This window comes from Saccopteryx bilineata, chromosome 1 (genome assembly GCF_036850765.1).
Source record: "Saccopteryx bilineata isolate mSacBil1 chromosome 1, mSacBil1_pri_phased_curated, whole genome shotgun sequence".
NCBI classification, from domain to species: domain Eukaryota; kingdom Metazoa; phylum Chordata; class Mammalia; order Chiroptera; family Emballonuridae; genus Saccopteryx; species Saccopteryx bilineata.
In genome coordinates, this window is record NC_089490.1 from 178,607,555 (window position 1) to 178,627,064 (window position 19,510).

Here is a 19,510-nt window from a genome sequence, read left to right on the forward strand (position 1 = left end):
GTGGTCACCTTAAACTGCTAACATGAAATCTTAAACTTCCACTTCAGCAGTTACTGGTTTTTAGCTAGTCTGTTTTCTTTTTCTAGGTTTCCAAGGTTGCTCTTTTGGGCTTGATTTTAGAAGCATAATTATAACTATGGTTTCAAACTTTTGGACCATGTAACAAACACAGACTGGGCATAGTGAAAAATATATAATTCTTAGCTCTGCCTAATTGACAAGGAACATGGTTAGATTCAAATTCAACTGCATAGCGTGTCTTTATAGTGGAAGCTTTCCCCAAAATATCCAAAAAAGAAAATCAGTGAAGCTGGGGGAAATGTAGATACTCAGTGGGACTGGGAAACCAGACTTTTTTTTTTTAATCCAATGAAATTATTTAATTTAGTCCTATACTAGGAGAAAATGTTTTTTATTTTTTGTTGTTTTTTAATTCAGTGCAATGCATTATTAGGTGGAGAAAGAGCAAATTAAGAAAAAAAAATGTCTAACATGAAAAATTACGTACACAGTGTCAGTGTCCAGTTTTTCTACTTGGTGGAAATGCTCAATGGATTACTTTTTTATTTAGATTTGTGCTATTCTTTAATCCAAATGGCAACCTCATCAGAATGACATCTGCTCCGGGAATATCATTCTCATCTAAAGGCTGGGTATTTAAAGCTGTTAATGATTTTATATTTTTATAGTAACTTTAAGAGGGGAATGAAGATTGTTATCTCTCATGATCAGAGTTTTCTTTCTATAACAGGATTTAATATTTCTATTTTTCATTTTTTCTTGGCAGAAGGTTCTCCAGCCCTAGTCAAGCCTTTAGGTGACTGCAGTCCTGGCCAACATCTTGGTTATAACCTGAGCCAGAACCACCCAAATAAGATGCTCCTGAAAGATTTAATCTTCATACCAAACTAAATCCTTTGTCTAGCACCTCCCCCCCAACATTTTACTTTGTTTTTATTTTTTCTGGAAGAATCCAGGAGCATAATAAATAAATATGATTAACAGTATCTGCAAAATGATAGAATGATTAAAAAAAATTCTGTTAACCCTCTAAATCAAAGTGTTCAGTTTGCCAGCAGATCTTGCAATAAAGGAAAACCCATCCCTTGGGTTTGTGTTTGCACTATCAATACAGTTACTAAAGATCCATCACGGCGAGAAGGCCAGTGGTTGCCAATATTTCCTTTTAGTTTCTTTTATTCTGGAATGTTCTCTAATTCTTGGTCATCAAGATGGAAACCCAGGTCAGCTTAGTGTAGATGTCACTTTGGAAGGCTCCTCCACTGTCACGGGTCTCTCAATGACAACAACATTCCCAAACCCAGAACTCATGTCATTTCACCTGCGTCGTTCCCGGAACCATCTGGCTTTTGACGTGGTTCTGAGCCTACAGATAACGCCCCACGCGGCGCGGCGCGGACCCGCGGGCTGGCACGCGCACGGCCCCTGCGCGCAGTGGTTTCTCCTGCAGCTCCCCTGGGCTGGCGGCCGATAGTGCAGCCCGCCCGCGCGCAGTCCCCTCCTCTGGGTGGCCCCCGCGCACGGCTGACACTCACTCCGGCTGGGAAGGTAAGGCGCGAGCAGCCTGGTGCGGAGCTCGCCGCCCTGCGCAACACCGGCCAGCTCAGACCCCGGCGGGGCAGACAAAAGAGGCCGCGGGCTCAGGAAGGCACGGGCGGCTGCAGCGGGGCGCGATGGCCGGGCGACGAGGCCAGGGGCTGCTGGCGCTGTGCGGGGCGCTGGCCGCCTGCGGCTGGCTGCTGGGCGCCGCAGCCCAGGAGCCCGGGGCGCCCGCGGCGGGCATGCGGCGGCGCCGGCGGCTGCAGCAGGAGGACGGCATCTCCTTCGAGTACCACCGCTACCCCGAGCTGCGCGAGGCGCTGGTGTCCGTGTGGCTGCAGTGCACCGCCATCAGCAGGATCTACACGGTCGGGCGCAGCTTCGAGGGCCGGGAGCTCCTGGTCCTCGAGCTGTCCGACAACCCTGGGGTCCATGAGCCTGGTAAGGGACTGTCATCCCCGGAGAGCCGCAGACGGTGGGACTGGTGGCGGTGGGGGTACGAGGGAAGGGTGGGCCTGGGGTGCCTTGTGGAATAGGGAGCCTGGGGTGGAAGGTGGGAATTAGGGGGAAGGATGGAGATGGGGATAAACCTGACCTAGAGCGCTGTGGCCTGCCGGGTTCCAATTTCTGCGGCCCTCTCCCCCCTTTCCCAGCCCCAAGTTCTCCCCAGCCGTTAGGCCACCTTTTGCTGAGTTTAGGCCAGAGAGGCTCGAAGGATGGAGGTAGGTGCACGTAGCGAGAGCTCGCCAACCCAGCAGTGGCTTTCACTTTGTGGTGTGCAAGACCCGAGGGAAGAATAGAATCCTCAGGAGGGAGGTTCGCCTTCCTTACAGACCAGAATAGAAAGCTAAGGTGGCCTAGGCAGGGACTTAGAGGAAAGAGGAAGAGTCAATCATCAGTTCTTTCCAAATTTCCAGAGGACCATCTTTATTGGATCCTGCAGGTTCTGCGTACCCATCTCTACCTGAACGTCTGTATTAGGCACAGGAGCGCTGTGGGGGCGCTCAGGGAATGTTAAGGATATTGGCACCGTGGGGTGGTGGTGTGTGCCGACCTGTACACCCTCTTGGGAGGATTGGGGGTGGGTGGGAAGCGGCCTCTGACAGGCATTTGGATTTTGAAATTGTACTCGACCTTTCTAAGGAAAAAGGAGTATTACTCCCCCCACCTCCGGCTTATGTCGCTTGGGATGAGTGGTTTGTGACCAGGATTTTACTTCAGATGATGTTCCCTTATAGCATCTTCCTCCTGAGTTTATTAAGGCACGTTTTATGTTAAGTGTGATTCATTTAGTGTTAATTAGAAGCGTTCAAAACAATGTTCTTGGGGCTTTTTCATTATGTTTCTGCTCTTAAGAGTTATCTGAAGGCCTAGTCTGATGGCAGAGAAACTGTTAAAGTAATCTAAGCTAATGTTTCAAGGCGGTCATATGAAAGCTAATGTTCACTTTTGTTGTCTTTGTTTCAAATTTAGAAGTAAAATTCTAATGTAATATTACTGTTAGAATGTGATATACTTTTGAAACTTAAAACAAATCTTTTGCTTGAATTTCCAAAATGTATATATATAGTTTGTCAAGATTTGTAAATCTCCCTTTCAGATTGTGAAGTCTACGAGGCAGGGACAGTGTCGCTAGCTCCTTGCTCAGATCTGCATTCAGCAGGCACTCAGTACACATTTGGAAAAAAGAAATGAATCAGTCATTTATTGAATAACACAATATTTAAAAATATAATGTTCTGTCTGACCAGATGATGGTACAGTGGATAGAGCGTCGGCCGGGGACACTGAGGACCCAGGTTCGAAACCCCGAGTTCACCTGCTTGAGCCACAGGCTCATCCGGCTTGAATATGGGCTCACCAGTGTGACTATGGAGTCACCGGCTTGAGCATGGGATCATAGACATGACCCAATGGTTTGAGCCTAAACGTCACTGGCTTGAGCAAGGGGTCACAGGCTTGGCTGGAGCCGCTCGGTCAATGCACATATGAGAAAGTAGTCAATGAACAACTAAGGTTCTGCAACTATCAGATGCCTCTCATCTCTCCCTTCCTGTCTGTCTATCCCTGTATGTCCTGCTCTCTCTCTTGCTAAATATATATGTATATATACATATATATATAAAATATTCTATTCCTTATAAACACAAAATACATTTTGTTCATTTTACTAAGGTGAACTCAGAAATTTTTTTACATTATAAGTGCTTTATAATTTGTTAAATGAAGCGAACTTAAGTTCATGGAATTAGAAGTAGAATATAAAATGTTTACTCATTGTATTTTTAAAGGTAGAAAGAAACTATTATAAACACTGAATAATCACAAAGGCGGTCCCCCCACCCCTTTCACCACCTTTGAAGAGGAGATAAGTAAGTGAGAAATCTTCAGAGACCTAGGGTTAAACAATAAAATTCAACCGAGTAAGTTTTTTTTTTTTGTATTTTTTCGAAGCTGGAAACGAGGAGGCAGTCAGACAGACTCCCGCATGCACCCGATTGGGATCCACCCGGCGTGCCCACCAGGGGGCAATGCTCTGCCCATCTTGGGGCTTCGCTCTGCCGCAATCAGAGCCATTCTAGCGCCTGAGGCAGAGGCCACAGAGCCATCCTCAGCGCCCTCGCAAACCTTGCTCCAGTGGAGCCTCCGCTGTGGGAGGGGAAGAGAGAGACAGAGAGGAAGGAGAGGGGGAGGGGTGGAGAAGCAGATGGGCGCTTCTCCTGTGTGCCCTGGCCAGGAATCGAACCCAGGACTCCTGCATGCCAGGCCGATGCTCTACCCCTGAGCCAATTGGCCAGGGCCTGAGTAAATTTTAAAGATCTTGTTGGCTCTATTCAATGATTCATGAATTGGGCAGCAGGGAGAAAGAGGTCCAAGGAGCCGTACAAAGTGAAGACCTCCCTTAGAAGGGAGTGGGAGCAAAGAAGTGATAGGCCAAAAAGGTGAGTTGGTTATTGTGAGATTACTTTCCTTTTAGGGGATGGCCAGGGCTTATCAAGCAGCTGACCTAATTAGTGCTGATTAGGTGATTCCTGCGTGGTTGGTTGAAGATTCCATTTCTGGGAAATTTGAAGCTATAGTTGTCTTGGCTTCCTGACATGGGGCTTAGCATAAGTGACTCCATTTTGGACCTGTTGTATTTCTTTTTAACACTAGCAAATGGAGAGGTCTGATCAGTATGTAAGTTTGATAATACTTGTAGGAATGAACTTTTTAAGAAGTTTTAGATAAAGGAAAGTGTTCATTCATAGATAGCCTTCAAGTTCCTTTTAGATGAAGATATTTTAAGAAACGAGAGAGGGGACTATCCATATTTATTCTGAGGTATAACTGCTTTCAGGTTTTTGTTTGTTTGCTTTTATTTTTTTATTTTTATTTTTTAACAGAGACAGAGAGAGAGTCAGAGAGAGGGATAGATAGGACAGACAGACAGGAACGGAGAGAGATGAGAAGCGTCAATCATCAGTTTTTCGTGGTGACACCTTAGTTGTTCATTGATTGCTTTCTCATATGTGCCTTGACCGCGGGCCTTCAACAGACCGAGTAACCCCTTGCTTGAGCCAACGACATTGGGTCCAAGCTGGTGAGCTTTTGCTCAAACCAGATAAGCCCACGGAACCTGGGTCCTTCCGCATCCTAGTCCGACGCTCTATCCACTGTCCCATTGCCTGGTCAGGGGCTTTTATTTTTTGAGCAACTGCACACTCTAGGTGGGTCAGGTTCTATGGGCTGTTCAGTGAAACACAAGACAGTCCTTGCCCTTTGGGGAGTTGGGAATCAGACGTTTGAAGGACAGTATAAAGGTACGTAGGGCTGCAAGAATGGTGTGGGAGAGCTGGAGAAAGGAGACCAGGGACATTGGGTCATGGGGATTTTGTCATTGAAAAATGTATGACAGGAAATAAATTTACAGAATGCTGAGTATTGAAACTTACCAATTCCATTATGGCTGGTATAGGATGTATATTTTAAGAGCCACCCACTTTTGAAAGAGGGCAATTGTCTTAACTATTTTTACTTTAAATACTGTTTTTTGTTTAAAATTTGGCATTAAACTAGTAGGAAATGATATGTAGCTTGAGAAATTCATTTACTTGACTAAAACTTTGATGAAATTGCCCATATTCATTTTATCTTTCAGGCAAGAGAGAGGTATGAAGTTTGTTAGTTTTCTTAATCTAAATTCTTTTTCTGGATAAGAAAAATGTAGTTAATGTGTAAGGATTTAGTTATCATAATAGAAAAACTCTCCCAAAACAACATTTACACATAATGCTTTTCCCTGTGGTAGAACTGACAGGTGAGTAGTATACTTGGTTATATTAGTGGATTATGACAGATGCTGTTTGAATTCACCAGCTCTCTTCCTGAGCAGAAAAAAGTGATCATCATACTTGTCTGGTACCAGGCTGTGGTCTGAACTTGAACTTACCTCCTGAAAAAGATTAATTTTCTCAGATATACACTACACTAGAATTTATCAAAAGGGAAAGAAAATTTTATTTTGAATTGATCAGTGAGGAATATCCATACTTACCTGTTTTGTCGACACTGTGGGAATCAGCTTGATTATTGACTATAGCTGAATGTTGGGTTGTAGTTTTCATTTTGTAGGCCTGCAGAAATCTTTGGAAGAACGGTCGTGGACATCAGCCATCCTCAGAAGAATTGCAAGCAGTCTTGACACCAGCCTCATGCCTCTGACCCCAGGGACTGGGAAGAAGAGTGGGCTATGATTGAGTCCTTGAGCTCACACTGGCCTCATGGCTGATTCTGGGTATTCAGATGTGTTTCCTTTAGGTGTGATACCTGCCAGGCCTCATCATCTTTCCCATTTTTCATTATGTTTGTTTCTATTTTATTCTTTTAAAATATTTCTACATGTAGAGACTCATGTGCTCAAACCTGAACACTTGCTGTCCTGGGCATGCGTATTCATCACTGCAATACTCATAAAAGAAACCTTTTTTCATTTATGTCAAAGCAATGGGATCCATATTCCCAGACTGCTCCTTCAGAGTTAAACATGAGTTAAGACTAGTTTGTTTAAAACACGAATTCCTTAACATATAGTTAAGAGTGCTCTTGGGGAGTAAATCTGATTTATAACTAAATGCTATCTTAGAAACATTTTTTAGAACATAGATTTTTCTCCCTCAAAGGCTAGAATGATTATTTTGGACCTATTCCTCCCAAATTCTGTTAAAATTTAAAGTGTATGAATGCCAGTATGCATTTGCCAAATATTGTGATGGAACATTTAATACTGGCAAAATTTCTGTGTAACAAACATACAAAAAAGAAAGGATTTTGGCTTTTTATATGACCTCTTTTCATACCAGATCTTTATGTATTAGTGGAAAATGATCACAACTGAGAAATACCTTACAATTGGTGACTATAGATATTAGATTCTGGAGAAGGATCTAGATGTACCACATGTGGTCAAAAGTTATTTTTAGACCCAAATGAGTCAGTGCAGCTCTTGCCAGAAATAATGTACTCGATTGACTTGTGATTGGCTAATGGAAGAGAGGAAATGGGCTGGCCCCTAGCATTATATCCTATACTAAGACAAAATAGGCAGCTTTCTATGGGAACTGGTTTGAGAGGTAGAAAAGGAATCATCTGCCAGCATGTCGCTTATTGGCATATCATAGGGTGAAAGAAAAGGGGTGAAAGCCTTGCCTTCTTTTCTGTTGGGAAAGATATTTTTGACAAATGCAAAAATAGCCCATATGAGGAATGACACATAACTTGGCTTTTCCCAAAGTGTATTCAGTTCAGCTTGGTTTGATAAGTTAGATAAAGATAAACAGGTTTGTGCAGGACTTATCAGAGCCCTTAATATGCCAATATATGATATGTTTCAGATCTCTAAGTCAGATGCATATGAAATGGTATTTTCCTACCTTCTTTCACCATAGAACCTTTTTTTCCCCCAAGAAGCTTATCTTGGAATTAGTGCTACATTAGTTTGAGAGACACAGCATTAGCCTGTTATCATTCATTATATCAAAAAGGATTAACTTGGTAATTCTCTAGTAGAGAGACTCATACAGGGAGTCCTTTAGGGGTGGGACACATATATTTTCCATTTTTTGCCCATAGAGTGCATCAGAGTGATTTATGGAGAGTAAGCTCTTATTGAATTGAAAATGCGATCCTGAGGCAATGAGGCATAGGGCAGATAAGTGTGACTGGAAAGATTAAAGTAACAAATGCCATCCAGTTCTTTTATTGTTGAGTAGCTTCATGCTTTAACTTCTGTTTACCTCTTTTCTTGTTGATAATAAACTAGGGATACTTTAAAAACTCAGACCTGATAGGTTGCCATGAGGTCAAAGTAGTAGAGTATACAGAGATTAATTTAATGAAATTGCTTGCATCTAGGTATGAAGAGGAGCTAATTTGTTAGAATTTTGTTCCCTTTCAGTCGGTCTGGGAATTGAGCTGCACTGGCCTTGTGTTCGTTTGGAGCAGGCCTGCTGGGCCGCATGCGCACTTGAGACAGGCCAGGGCTCACCTGTCAGGGGCCTCGCACAGGCCCCCCCTCCCAGCCCTGAGCGACTCGCCAGCTCACCACTGTTTCCTTGTTAACCTGTTTGTTCTCTGTTGATTTATAAAATGCAGGCCATCTCTGCTTTTGTTCACTTTGATATTTTATTTTACTTTATTCTCTAGGAACAGTAAAAGTGTTCATCATTATTTGAGAATGTTTTTATGGTTGTTTAATCAGTTTCCTAACTAAGTCTAAGGCAATTCCAGCATCTACTTTGACAAACTGACTTATTTTCTTGAAGAGATGATGATGAAACTGCTCAGGACCCGACTGGTTTATTCTTTTACAGACACAGTGTAAGTGAAAGATCTTTGAAGCGGTCTTTGTCATTGTCCCTCATTTTCTTACCCCGCTGGGGTCCTCTCTTTGTGCTTCCTTAGTTCTTTGAAGAGCTGTAATGTAAAGGTTTACAGCTTTCGTGTCAGGGGATCTGAGTTTAAATTCTTCCTCTTCTTATTTTTAACTAAACGTTCTTTGGCGAATCATTTAATTTCTAAGTCTCAAATTCATCCCCGGTGAAATGACAATAATGTGATGATTAAATGAAGCAGTAAATACAGAGTTCTTAATTCAATATGTATCAACAGTTGTTAGTACAATTTTCCATTGTTGGTCTAAGTGTTCGCTCAGTAGGTTGTGAGTTTCTTAAGGTCAGGGGTTGTATTTTGTTCATTTCTTTATCCAAAATGTCTAGTGCTGTGCTGAGGACACAGTGGCCCTCAAAGGAAGTGTTTGTGGAATAAATGAAATTCCTCAAACCGTCAAAAATGTGCATCACATAGCAAAGCCATATTGAGGGCCAGTGTTGGCATTACGTATGTTAGCATGCCAGAGGTACGAAACAAGAAGGGACAGAATATTTTTCTGATGTATGTGCTGATGTTAATGTGATGCATCCAGTTTGCATAATGACGAGCTCCACCAGCGGCTTGTCTTTTCCTGTTTCAGCGATGTGCTTGCTGTGTTTGGTGTCTGTTACAACTGCTCTAGTATGCAGCTCTGTTCTTCAGACATTTTAGAAAGTCAGACTGCTTTTTAACTGTTAAATAAAAGTTCTAAAGATAATTAGTTAAAATACTTACTTAGGAGAATTTTGGACCCCTTAAAAATCTGCATGAGCCCTTAGTGTTGCAAACTAAGAACAGTGTGCTGTTTCAAACACAGAAGTCACACATCTCCAAGTGTTAATTTCCCCTCCCCTCAAGACATGGCATCCAAATCAAACACTTGAAAGCGCCATTGTAGAAGGTGGTTTATCTGAAAGGTAGCTGGTGGGTCAAACCAGGCTCCAATGTGCAGCATGTTTAAATTTACTCTTTCCTTCCCTTCTCATTCATTACTGAATAGCTGCCAGTCCGTTGCTCTGTGAATGTTTCTTTTTCCTTTAAAATTCAGGATATGGTGTTTTATAAACAATCTAGCAGCCAGCTCTTTCTAATAAAATGTGGCCTCAGAGAAGAGCCTATTTGTGTTACCAGTACCTTTTGTTGTTTTCAGATGACTTACCTACAACTTTAACTGTCTCTAGTTCATAAAATTTGAAGGATAAAGTGGCTTATGGAAGCATTACAGGGGGTTGATTCTTAAAAAGAAATCAGTTAATTATGATAATAAACCCCGGACAACTTTCTACTGCTGGTAGACATTTTGTTTTCCCCCGAAATCTGTTTACTATAAAATCACTACTGAGCATGATAGTTCTATAATACTAATGTTACTAACCTCTGGTTTCTTGACCAAGGCTTTGAAAAGCCAAAACTCAGAACGTCAGAGTTTGGAGTAAGGACAGGTTCACTGATCAAGAAGGCACCATCAAACTATCGGTATTTGCAGATGATACGATATTGTATATAGAAAACCGTATAGTCTCAGTCAGAAAACTACTGGACCTGATAAGTGAATTCAACAAGGTGACAGGATATAAAATTAATACTCAGAAATCAGAGGCATTTTTATATACCAACAATGAACTGTCAGAAAGAGAAATTAAGGAAAAAATCCCCTTCACTATTACAACCAAAAAAATAAAGTACCTAGGAGTACATTTAACCAAGGAGATTAAAGACTTGTACTTGGAAAATTATAAAACATTGATAAAAGAAATCAAGGAAGATATAAACAAGTGGAAGCATATACCGTGTTCATGGTTAGGAAGAATAAACATCATTAAAATGTCTATATTACCCAAAGCAATTTATAAATTCAATGCAATACCAATTAAAATACCAATGACATACTTCAAAGATATATTGATAGAACACATATTCCAAAAATTTATATGGAACCAAAAAAGAACACAAATAGCTCAGCAATCTTGAAAAGGAAGAATGAAGTGGGAGGTATCACACTTCCTGATATCAAGTTATACTACAAAGCCATTGTACTCAAAATAACCTGGTACTGGCATAAGAACAGGCATATAGATCAATGATATAGAATAGAGAACCCAGAAATAAACCCACACTTTTATGGACAACTCATATTTGACAAAGGAGGTAAGGGCATACAATGGAGTAAAGACAGCCTCTTTAATAAATGGTGTTGGGAAAACTGGACAGCTACCTGCAAAAAAATGAAAGTAGACCACCAACTTACACCATTTACAAAAATAAACTCAAAATGGATAAAAGACTTAAATGTAAGTAAGCCATGAAACCATAGGCATCTTAGAAGAAAACATAGGCAGTAAGCTCTCCGACATCTGTCGCAGCAATATATTTGCTGATTTATCTCCATGAGCAAGTGAAATAAAAGACAGGATAAACAAGTGGGACTATATCAAACTAAAAAGCTTTTGCAGAGCTGAAGACAATAAGAACAGAATAAAAAGACAAACTACACAATGGGAGAACATATTCGACAATACATCTGATAAGGGGTTAATAACCAAAATTTATAAAGAACTTGTAAAACTCAACACTAGGAAGCTAAACAAACTCATCAAACAATGGGCAAAAGGAATGAATAGACACTTCTCCAAAGAGGACATACATATGGCCAATAGACATATGAAAAAATACTTAACATCACTAATCATTAGAGAAATGCAAATTAAAACCACAATGAGATATCACCTCACACCAGTCAGAATGGTGCTCATCAACAAAACAACACAGAATAAGTGCTGGTGAGGATGTGGAGAAAAGGGAACCCTCCTGCACTGCTGGTAGGAATGCAGACTGGTGCAGCCACTGTGGAAAACAGTATGAAGATTCCCCCCAAAATTAAAAATCGAACTGCTTTTTGACCCAGCTATCCCACTTTTAGGAATATACCCCAAGAACACCATAGCACTGTTTCAAAAGAAGAAATGCACCCCCATGTTTATGGCAGCATTGTTCACAGTAGGGAAGATCTGGAAACAGCCCAAGTGTCTGTCAGTGGACAAGTGCATTAAAAGGCAGTGGTACATATATATACAATTGAATACTATGGGGCCATGAAAAAGAAGGAAATCTTACCTTTTGTAACAACATGGATGGACCTGGAAACTATTATGTTAAGTGAAATAGCCAGGCAGAAAAAGAGAAATATATGACCTCACTCATTTGAGGAATCCAATGAACAATGTGAACTGAGGAACAGAATTGAGACAGAGGAGGGATCAAAGGGACCAGAGGAAAAGAGGACAGAGGGAAAGGGGATGATAGGATGGGATAAACCTGAAAGGAAGGGGGAGGGTGCAATGGGGAGGGGTGCAAGGGAGATGTTGAGGGGAATACGGGGGAGGGAGGATGCATTCGGAGCAACACTAGAATCTATGTAAACACAATAAATTAAAATCAATAAAAAATAAAATAAAAAAAAGAAGGCACCAACAGAGAAGTTGAGAGACTTAGCAGTGTCTCAAACCCAAATTGCTCACTCGATTGGTTTAAGGGATTTCAGGAGGTTACTGGAAATAGGTATGGGTAAGTTTGAATTGGAAGATCTTAATGATAGGGTTGTAGGTGGGGGCCATGACCCCCTCCTCCCTTAAGTGGACAAAGGGACACTGACAAACTGGATGATCCAGGTCACTACCCTCTGGGCATCCTGGTGACATCCAGGTGTGGAAGGTCCCCTAGTTTACTTACGGTTAATCTCACATAAATCGCTGAAAGCTACATCTCCCCCACCAATGACTACCAGCCCCCACCCTTGCATCCCCTATTTAACCCTACCTGTTAGAGAACTGACTGCTGGCCCCCACCTTAGGAGTCAGCCCCGCAGATGACCCTCTAATAAACTTTTTTTTATTTTTTTTATTTTTCTGAAGCTAGAAACCGGGAGAGACAGTCAGACAAACTCCCGCATGCGCCCGACCGGGATCCACCCAGCACGCCCACCAGGGGGCGACGCTCTGCCCACCAGGGGGCGATGCTCTGCCCCTCTGGGGCGTCGCTGTGCCGCAACCAGAGCCACTCTAGCGCCTGGGGCAGAGGCCAAGGAGCCATCCCCAGCGTCCGGGCCATCTTTGCTCCAATGGAGCCTCTGCTGCGGGAGAGGGAGAGAGAGACAGAGAGGAAGGAGAGGGGGAGGGGTGGAGAAGCAAATGGGCGCTTCTCCTGTGTGCCCTGGCCGGGAATCGAACCGGGGACTTCCACACACCAGGCCGACGCTCTACCACTGAGCCAACCGGCCAGGGCCTAATAAACTTTTCTTAACCTGGACTCGGGTGTCCTCCTTCGGCTGACCTTTCACTTAGAACTTGGCCATTTATTGTAATGTGTCAGTACTGGGTCTTCTTGGGGAATGGACTCTTCATTTCCAAAAAGGTTCTGGTGTTCAAGTGTCAGTTATATCCTGGTCTTCTGGTTCCTTCTGTGTGTGTTTTTGAGTGGGTGCGTAGGTGGGGCTGAGACTGGCTCCTGGCACAGCTGGAGGTCAAAGTTCTCACCTGTGTGCATGCTTCATATGCACGAGTTGTGGTTGTAGTCTGTTGCCTTTGAAAAACAGCTTACTATCCTTTTAAATAGGATAGGACTATTTTAAGCTGATTCTGTGGTTACAATAATATCCCTTATTTTTAAGTCATTTATTTTCAAATGAAGAATGATTATTTAAAAAATGGGTGCAGATCAGATCACATATTTTAAAAATGAGACTAAATATAACCTTTACCAAGTTGCTAAAAATCCCTGGTTATCCTGTGGTTATGTGTATCAAGGTAATTGGGAAAAACAACAATTATCTCATGCATTTTCGTAATGCAGGCAGCTACTCATATGTTCAGATCCCAAAGTGATGCTGTCTTGACTGGACCTACCCAATTTCTCTTCCCATACATAACCTAAAGTATTCTGTTATGTTTTGTCATTGTGTAATTTTTTCCCAAGAAATATTTTGTTTCTAGAGCTCAGTTCAACAACTTGTAGTAGTCATAAACTCATAAACTTTGATCTTAAGTTCAGGATAGTAAAACTTCAGTGTAAAGAAACATTCGACTATTGCCTGTCTGACCAAATGGCCTGAATATTGTGTGTGTGTGTGTGTGTGTGTGTGTGTGTGTGTGTGTGTGTGTGACAGAGAGTCAGAGAGAGGAACAGATAGGGACGGACAGACAGGAAGGGAGAGAGATGAGAAGAATCAATTCTTCGTTGCAGCACCTTAGTTCATTGATTGCTTTCTCATATGTACCTTGACTGGGGCACTATAGCAGAGCAAGTTGACCCCTTGCTCAAGCCAGCGACTTTGGGCTCAAGCTGGCGAGCCTTACTCAAACCAGATGAGCCCGTGCTGAAGCTGGTGACCTTGGGGTCTCGAGCCTGCATCCTCTACGTCCCAGTCTGACACTCTATATCCTCTGCTCCACTGCTTACTCAGGCTGGCCTGAATATTTTTTCATTTATTTATTTATTTATTTATTTATTTATTTATTATTATTTACAGGGACAGAGAGAGTCAGAGAGAGGGATAGATAGGGACAGACAGACAGGAACGGAGAGAGATGAGAAGCATCAATTATCACTTTTTCGTTGTGACACCGTAGTTGTTCATTGATTGCTTTCTCCTATGTGCCATGACCGTGGGCCTTCAGCAGACTGAGTAACCCCCCGCTCGAGCCAGTGACTTTGGGTCCATGCTATGAGCTTTTTGCTCAAACCAGATGATCCTCGGGCTGGCAACCCTGGGGTCTCGAACCTGGGTCCTTCTGCATCCCAGTTCGAAGCTTTATCCACTGCGCCACCGCCTCGTCAGGCTTCTTTTATTTTTATTGATTTTAATTTATTGTGTTTACATAGATTCTAGTGTTGCCCCGAATGCAACCCCCCTCCCCCGTATTCTCCTCAACATCTCCATTGCCCCCTCTTAACAGTGCCCTCCCCCCTTCCCTTCAGATTTATCCCATCCTATCATCCCCTTTCCCTCTGTCCTCTTTTCCTCTGGTCCCTTTGATCTCTCCTCTGTCTCAATTCCGTTCCTCAGTTCACACTGTTCATTGTGGCCTGAATATCTTTTATGCCCCTTTTTTTTTCTAGCTAAAGGATGATTTTTACAACAACCTTTTTTCATGACCATCAAAAATGTTGTGTGGCATTCCAAGCTAAAATCAACTTTTTAATATGAAAAAGCTTTTGTCAAAAAGTTAGTACTTGCAGTTTCATTTAGGGAATATTTAATAAATATCCACTACGTATATATTATTTTACTTGATCTGTCTGTCACCCCTCTAGGCAGAGCCTTTGCATATATGGAAATGTGTTATTTGTTTCTTACCTTGCATTCACTCTTTCATGCACAGTGAGCCTAACTGATGTTCTGTATAACCACTGGGCACATTGTGTGGTTCTGTACTGTATAGGATACAAGGGTGAAGGGGTTCCTTATACTATTCCTGATGCAGCAAACATAAAGATAATATTTCTAGGGTAGCTTCTGGAAGTGCAGCTTGCATTTTTGTATGTGTGCGTTTTAGGTATGGTGTTGAACCATAGGTTTTAAAGCACCGCAGTCCTATTAAAATGGTTTTATTTGTCTCAAGTTGTGACATTGTTCAGCAAAGATTTGTTTTTAAGTTTATTAGAGGAAACCAGTCTTATTCATTGTGGAAACTCAGTAAATGTTAAGTCAAATCCCCATGTAATCAACATCAGGGGATTTAAGTTACTATGGTAAGAAAAATTTATATTTTGTTTTATTCCAAAAACGGACAGAACTTTCCGGTAGACCTTATATTTTCTCAAAAGTCAGATTCGGTTCTTGGAAAATGTTAAAGCAATACAAAACATGGATAGATAATTCTCATATGACTATTTTATAGATGTATAGTGACTATACTATATAGATAAATAGACTAACATGCTATGTAGATATATGGGTTTTGTCTAGGCCTTGAGAATGGCAAGATAATCATGAGTGGAGCTGCCATTTTAAATTATTATAAATTTCAAGTTGGTGTATGTATTTGTAGAATTCACTCACATATATAAGAAAGCTTTAAGCCAGGGGTCGGGAACCTTTTGGCTGAGAGAGCCATGAACGCCACATATTTTAAAATGTAATTCTGTGAGAGCCATACAATGACCTGTGTACGTTATGTATTATCCAATAAAAATTTGGTGTTGTCCCGGAGGTCAGCTGTGATTGACTCCAGCCACCCGCAACCATGAACATGAGGTAGGAAATGAATGGATTATAATACATGAGAGTGTTTTATATTTTTAACATTTTTTTTTATTAAAGATTTGTCTGCGAGCCAGATGCAGCCATCAAAAGAGCCACATCTGGCTCGTGAACCATAGGTTCCCAAACCCTGCTTTAAACCCTGGCAGGTTGGCTCAGCGGTAGAGCGTTGGCCTGGCATGTGGAAGTCCTGGGTTTGATTCCCGGTCAGGGCACACAGGAGAAGTGCCAATCTGCTTCTCCACCCTTCCCCCTCTCCCTCTCTGTCTCTCTCTTTCCCTCCTGCAGCCAAGGCTCCATTGGAGCAAAGTTGGCCCGGGCGCTGAGGATGGCTCCATGGCCTCTGCCTCAGGTGCTAGAATGGCTCTGGCCTCAGCAGAGTGATGCCCCAGATGGGTAGAGCATCGCCCCCTGGTGGGCATGCTGGATGATCCCCATTGGGCACATGTGAGAGTCTGTCTGACTGCCTCCCCACTTCTAACTTCAGAAAAATACAAAAAGAAAAAAAACAAAAGAAAAAAATAAAAAAGCTTTCATTTCCCTTGTTTGTACTTCTATCCATAGCTATTGTCTGAAATTGAAGAGCTTTCTCTTTTATCTAAATGGCTTATTCTTTTTAAGAAATCATTTTTCATAAAGATTTTTCTTTCAGGAACTGTTTTTGGACTATTATTGCTTCTCTAACATGTTCAAGTATTCTACTAGGATTTTACATATATAGCCCAACTTGTCCAGAGGGTGGGGCTATTTTTTTCCCCAGGCAGATGGAGGAGAGTGTGCCAACCAAGAACGATGGCATCTGTGATATGGCAAAAGAATTCAGCACAAGGGTCCTGGCAGATGTCCCTTCAGCTCTCTCCCCAGCCCCACAAACCCTAATTTCTCCTCACACGACTCTAGTTTGCTCTGCTGTCCCTCCGTGGGAGCTCAGGGTGAGTGGCTGCGAGTGAGATTTTGTGCATTGGCCACTTAGGAGTGCTCTGTGTCTCTAGCACACTCTGGTCTCTCCCTGGTGGACAGGATCCCTGCCAAGCTTCACAGGCAAATGTTATGTGGGTGCCTCTTCCCAGCTCTGGTACTCTGGGCTGGGGATCCCTGGGTAGGGTTGAGAACACACTCTTGTAAGGGGGACCCCCCCACAGTTGAGATACCCCTCCAATAGCTCAGCCACTGTCTGCGGGAGTGGGGCTAGTCCTTTTCGCATCTCTGTTTCTACCAGCCTAGATGACTTCTGTAAATCCTTGGCTATAAGACTTTCTCTTCAGCTAGTCTTCAGTTGGTTATGCAGGTTGAGATTGCTCTATATTTTAGCTGTAATTCCAGTTTGGTCCTGGGAAGAGGTGAATGTAACATCCACCTACTCCATCGCCACCTTTGATCCTCTATTACTAATTTCTTAATTTATTTGCCAAACATACTAAAGCTGTTAGAAGGTTGTGGTGACTTATAACCACCTATGTGTTAAATTTTATAGTTATTTGGCATATAAATATTATTTAAATGTAACCAAGATAATACATGAACAATTCCAAACATCTAATGAAAATTATGATTTCAGTTAAATATAGACACATTTATATAATGTTAGTGATTTCATTTTCACAGTGTTCTAATTATAAAGTGATGTGCCCTACCATTTTTAAAAGGATGAGTTCCTAACTTCTCTCTCCTCTCCTGGAACTAGGAAAGGGATTGCACTGTGGAGTATTTGGTGTGTGTTGGATCCATAGTGGGTTCTCTATACACTGATGAAAGTGATGAGTGAATGAACACTTAAGAATGAATAACACACATATTAGGTATAGTTACACATACTTTGCTAAACCATTAACTGTGAGCATGCCCTCTACCATGGAGCAAATAGTTATATCAACTCACAATTCTGCTTTCCCTGGTAGCTTGAGGAGAGGGAGCTGATCAAATACATATGCCTGGCATTGCCACAGTCATAGGCTTGTGTATTTCATCACAAACTGGGTCTGATGTTAACACTCCACCCTTGCTTGGTCCTGTTTCTTGTTCTGATCCTTTCTACATGGTGCCCTGGTTTTGTGTTGTCTTTTGATTTGCTTGCTTTTTAGTTAGGTACAGGTCCTCATTACGTGCTGAGCCACGTCATTCTGGCTACTTCCTTGTATCAGAACCAAAATACTAATTGCAGTGGGCTCTTAGTTATTAGGAGGATGACTCTGGAAGTTGTGACCAATGGATCAGACAAAGCCATAAGTGACATAGAGCATTCAGTTGACTACCATTTCACTATTTGTAAAGGTTGTGTGGTCTTATACAGGATAATGATGAAAAGAAGGGAAAGAAATATTTGGAGCAAAATGGAAAAGAATTCTTTTAAGATCCAAGCAAGTGTAAAGTCAAATTAGTGGTCTAGTGTTCTGGGAGGGAACTACTGCCTCCAATTTGTTTTGAAAGTTTGATAATAACAGGATGTAAATCTAGGGTCATGGGCTAAGTCATCACCACTCTTCTTTTTAAGATTTAGAGTCCCTGAAATGGAAATTGTATAAAAAGTCTCAATGTGGCAGTTGAGAGTGAGAACAATTGCCCTGGATATCTGCTGCTCCAGATGTCACTTTTCCTAGAACATCAATTGGCTGAGGGGGTAGCATCACACTACCATATTCCTTTGGGAAAGTAACCCCCAAACTGTGTGGCTTGACACAACTGTTTCCTCTTTGGGTAAGAATCTTTAACCCCAAGGAGATTTAGAAATAATATATCTATACAGTTGGAATTTTAAGTACTTTTAAAACTTAAAATGTTTAATAGAATTTGGGCATTCCAGTACCTACGGATTAACCCTGTAATTTCAGTAGAGAAATGTGCCATTGAGTAATTATTTCAATTATGGTGTTTAAGTCGAAATTTTAACAAGTTTGCAATGGTAATAGAACATTTAAGAGAACTTAAGAATTATCATGTATATTTAGTACATTTATTAGAGTTATCATAATATTTAAGAAGTTGGGCATGTTTATCGGTCTGTCAAACAAGGTACTTAAAAAGGGAATTAAATATATTAAATTTATATTTACAGTTAAAAAAATTTTAAGGTAATTTAATGAAGTGATCAGATCTCCCTTTTAGGTGATTATAGAATCTGCTAGATTTCTAAATAGATCAATATGATTTGTAAACAGAACTTAAATGTTTATGGAAGATGTAGAATTTTGAATTTATAATTTGTAATTCTAATAAATTGAGTATTGATTTTTAAAAACCAAATTAATGTCTAAGTCTTTTATATTCACATAAGTCAACCCCTAGGGCATCAAAAAGCTTGCACTGAACATTATTTTCTGCATATAGTGGCTCAAAGCTCAGTCCTGAAAATAAGGCTTTTGCTTCCTCTGAAATTTTTTTTGCCTCCAAATGTTTGAGCTGCAGATTTTGGAGGTGTTGAGCATGTGAAAAATACCTGATAAAAATGTTTCTATGTGTTAATGCATGAAAAGGATTCTATAAGCTTTCCTCAAATTAACTTTTTCAAATCAGAACAACCTGTGGGATGAGTGTTGCTTGGAAGAGTCTCCCCAAAATGCTTACCCAGTCTTTGGTTGGTTCCAGTGTCCCACCGTCCAGTGTAGCATCTGGGATTAACAGAGTTTCATGTATTCATCTATGTGTTATAATTTTACTGTACCCCTCAAACCCCTTCAGCTCCTAATTTGCTCTCCAGTGGTCCCTATGGACTGAAATAGATATTATTATAAGAGTATGTTAATTTTACTCATATGTCAAATTGGAAGGCTATATGTTGAGGACAAC

General features: G+C 41.4%; 1 protein-coding gene across 1 annotated transcript in view; it reads left to right on the forward strand.

Annotated features, from left to right (window-relative positions):
• The first annotated feature begins 1,462 nt into the window (after window positions 1-1,462).
• Window positions 1,463-19,510, forward strand: part of CPE (carboxypeptidase E) — a 132,247-nt gene continuing 114,199 nt past the window's right edge. Inside the window, exon 1 of the mRNA XM_066280256.1 lies at window positions 1,463-2,001. Within this exon, the coding sequence (XP_066136353.1) occupies window positions 1,695-2,001 (307 nt within the window). The 5' untranslated portion in view covers window positions 1,463-1,694. The remainder of the gene's footprint in view (window positions 2,002-19,510) is intronic.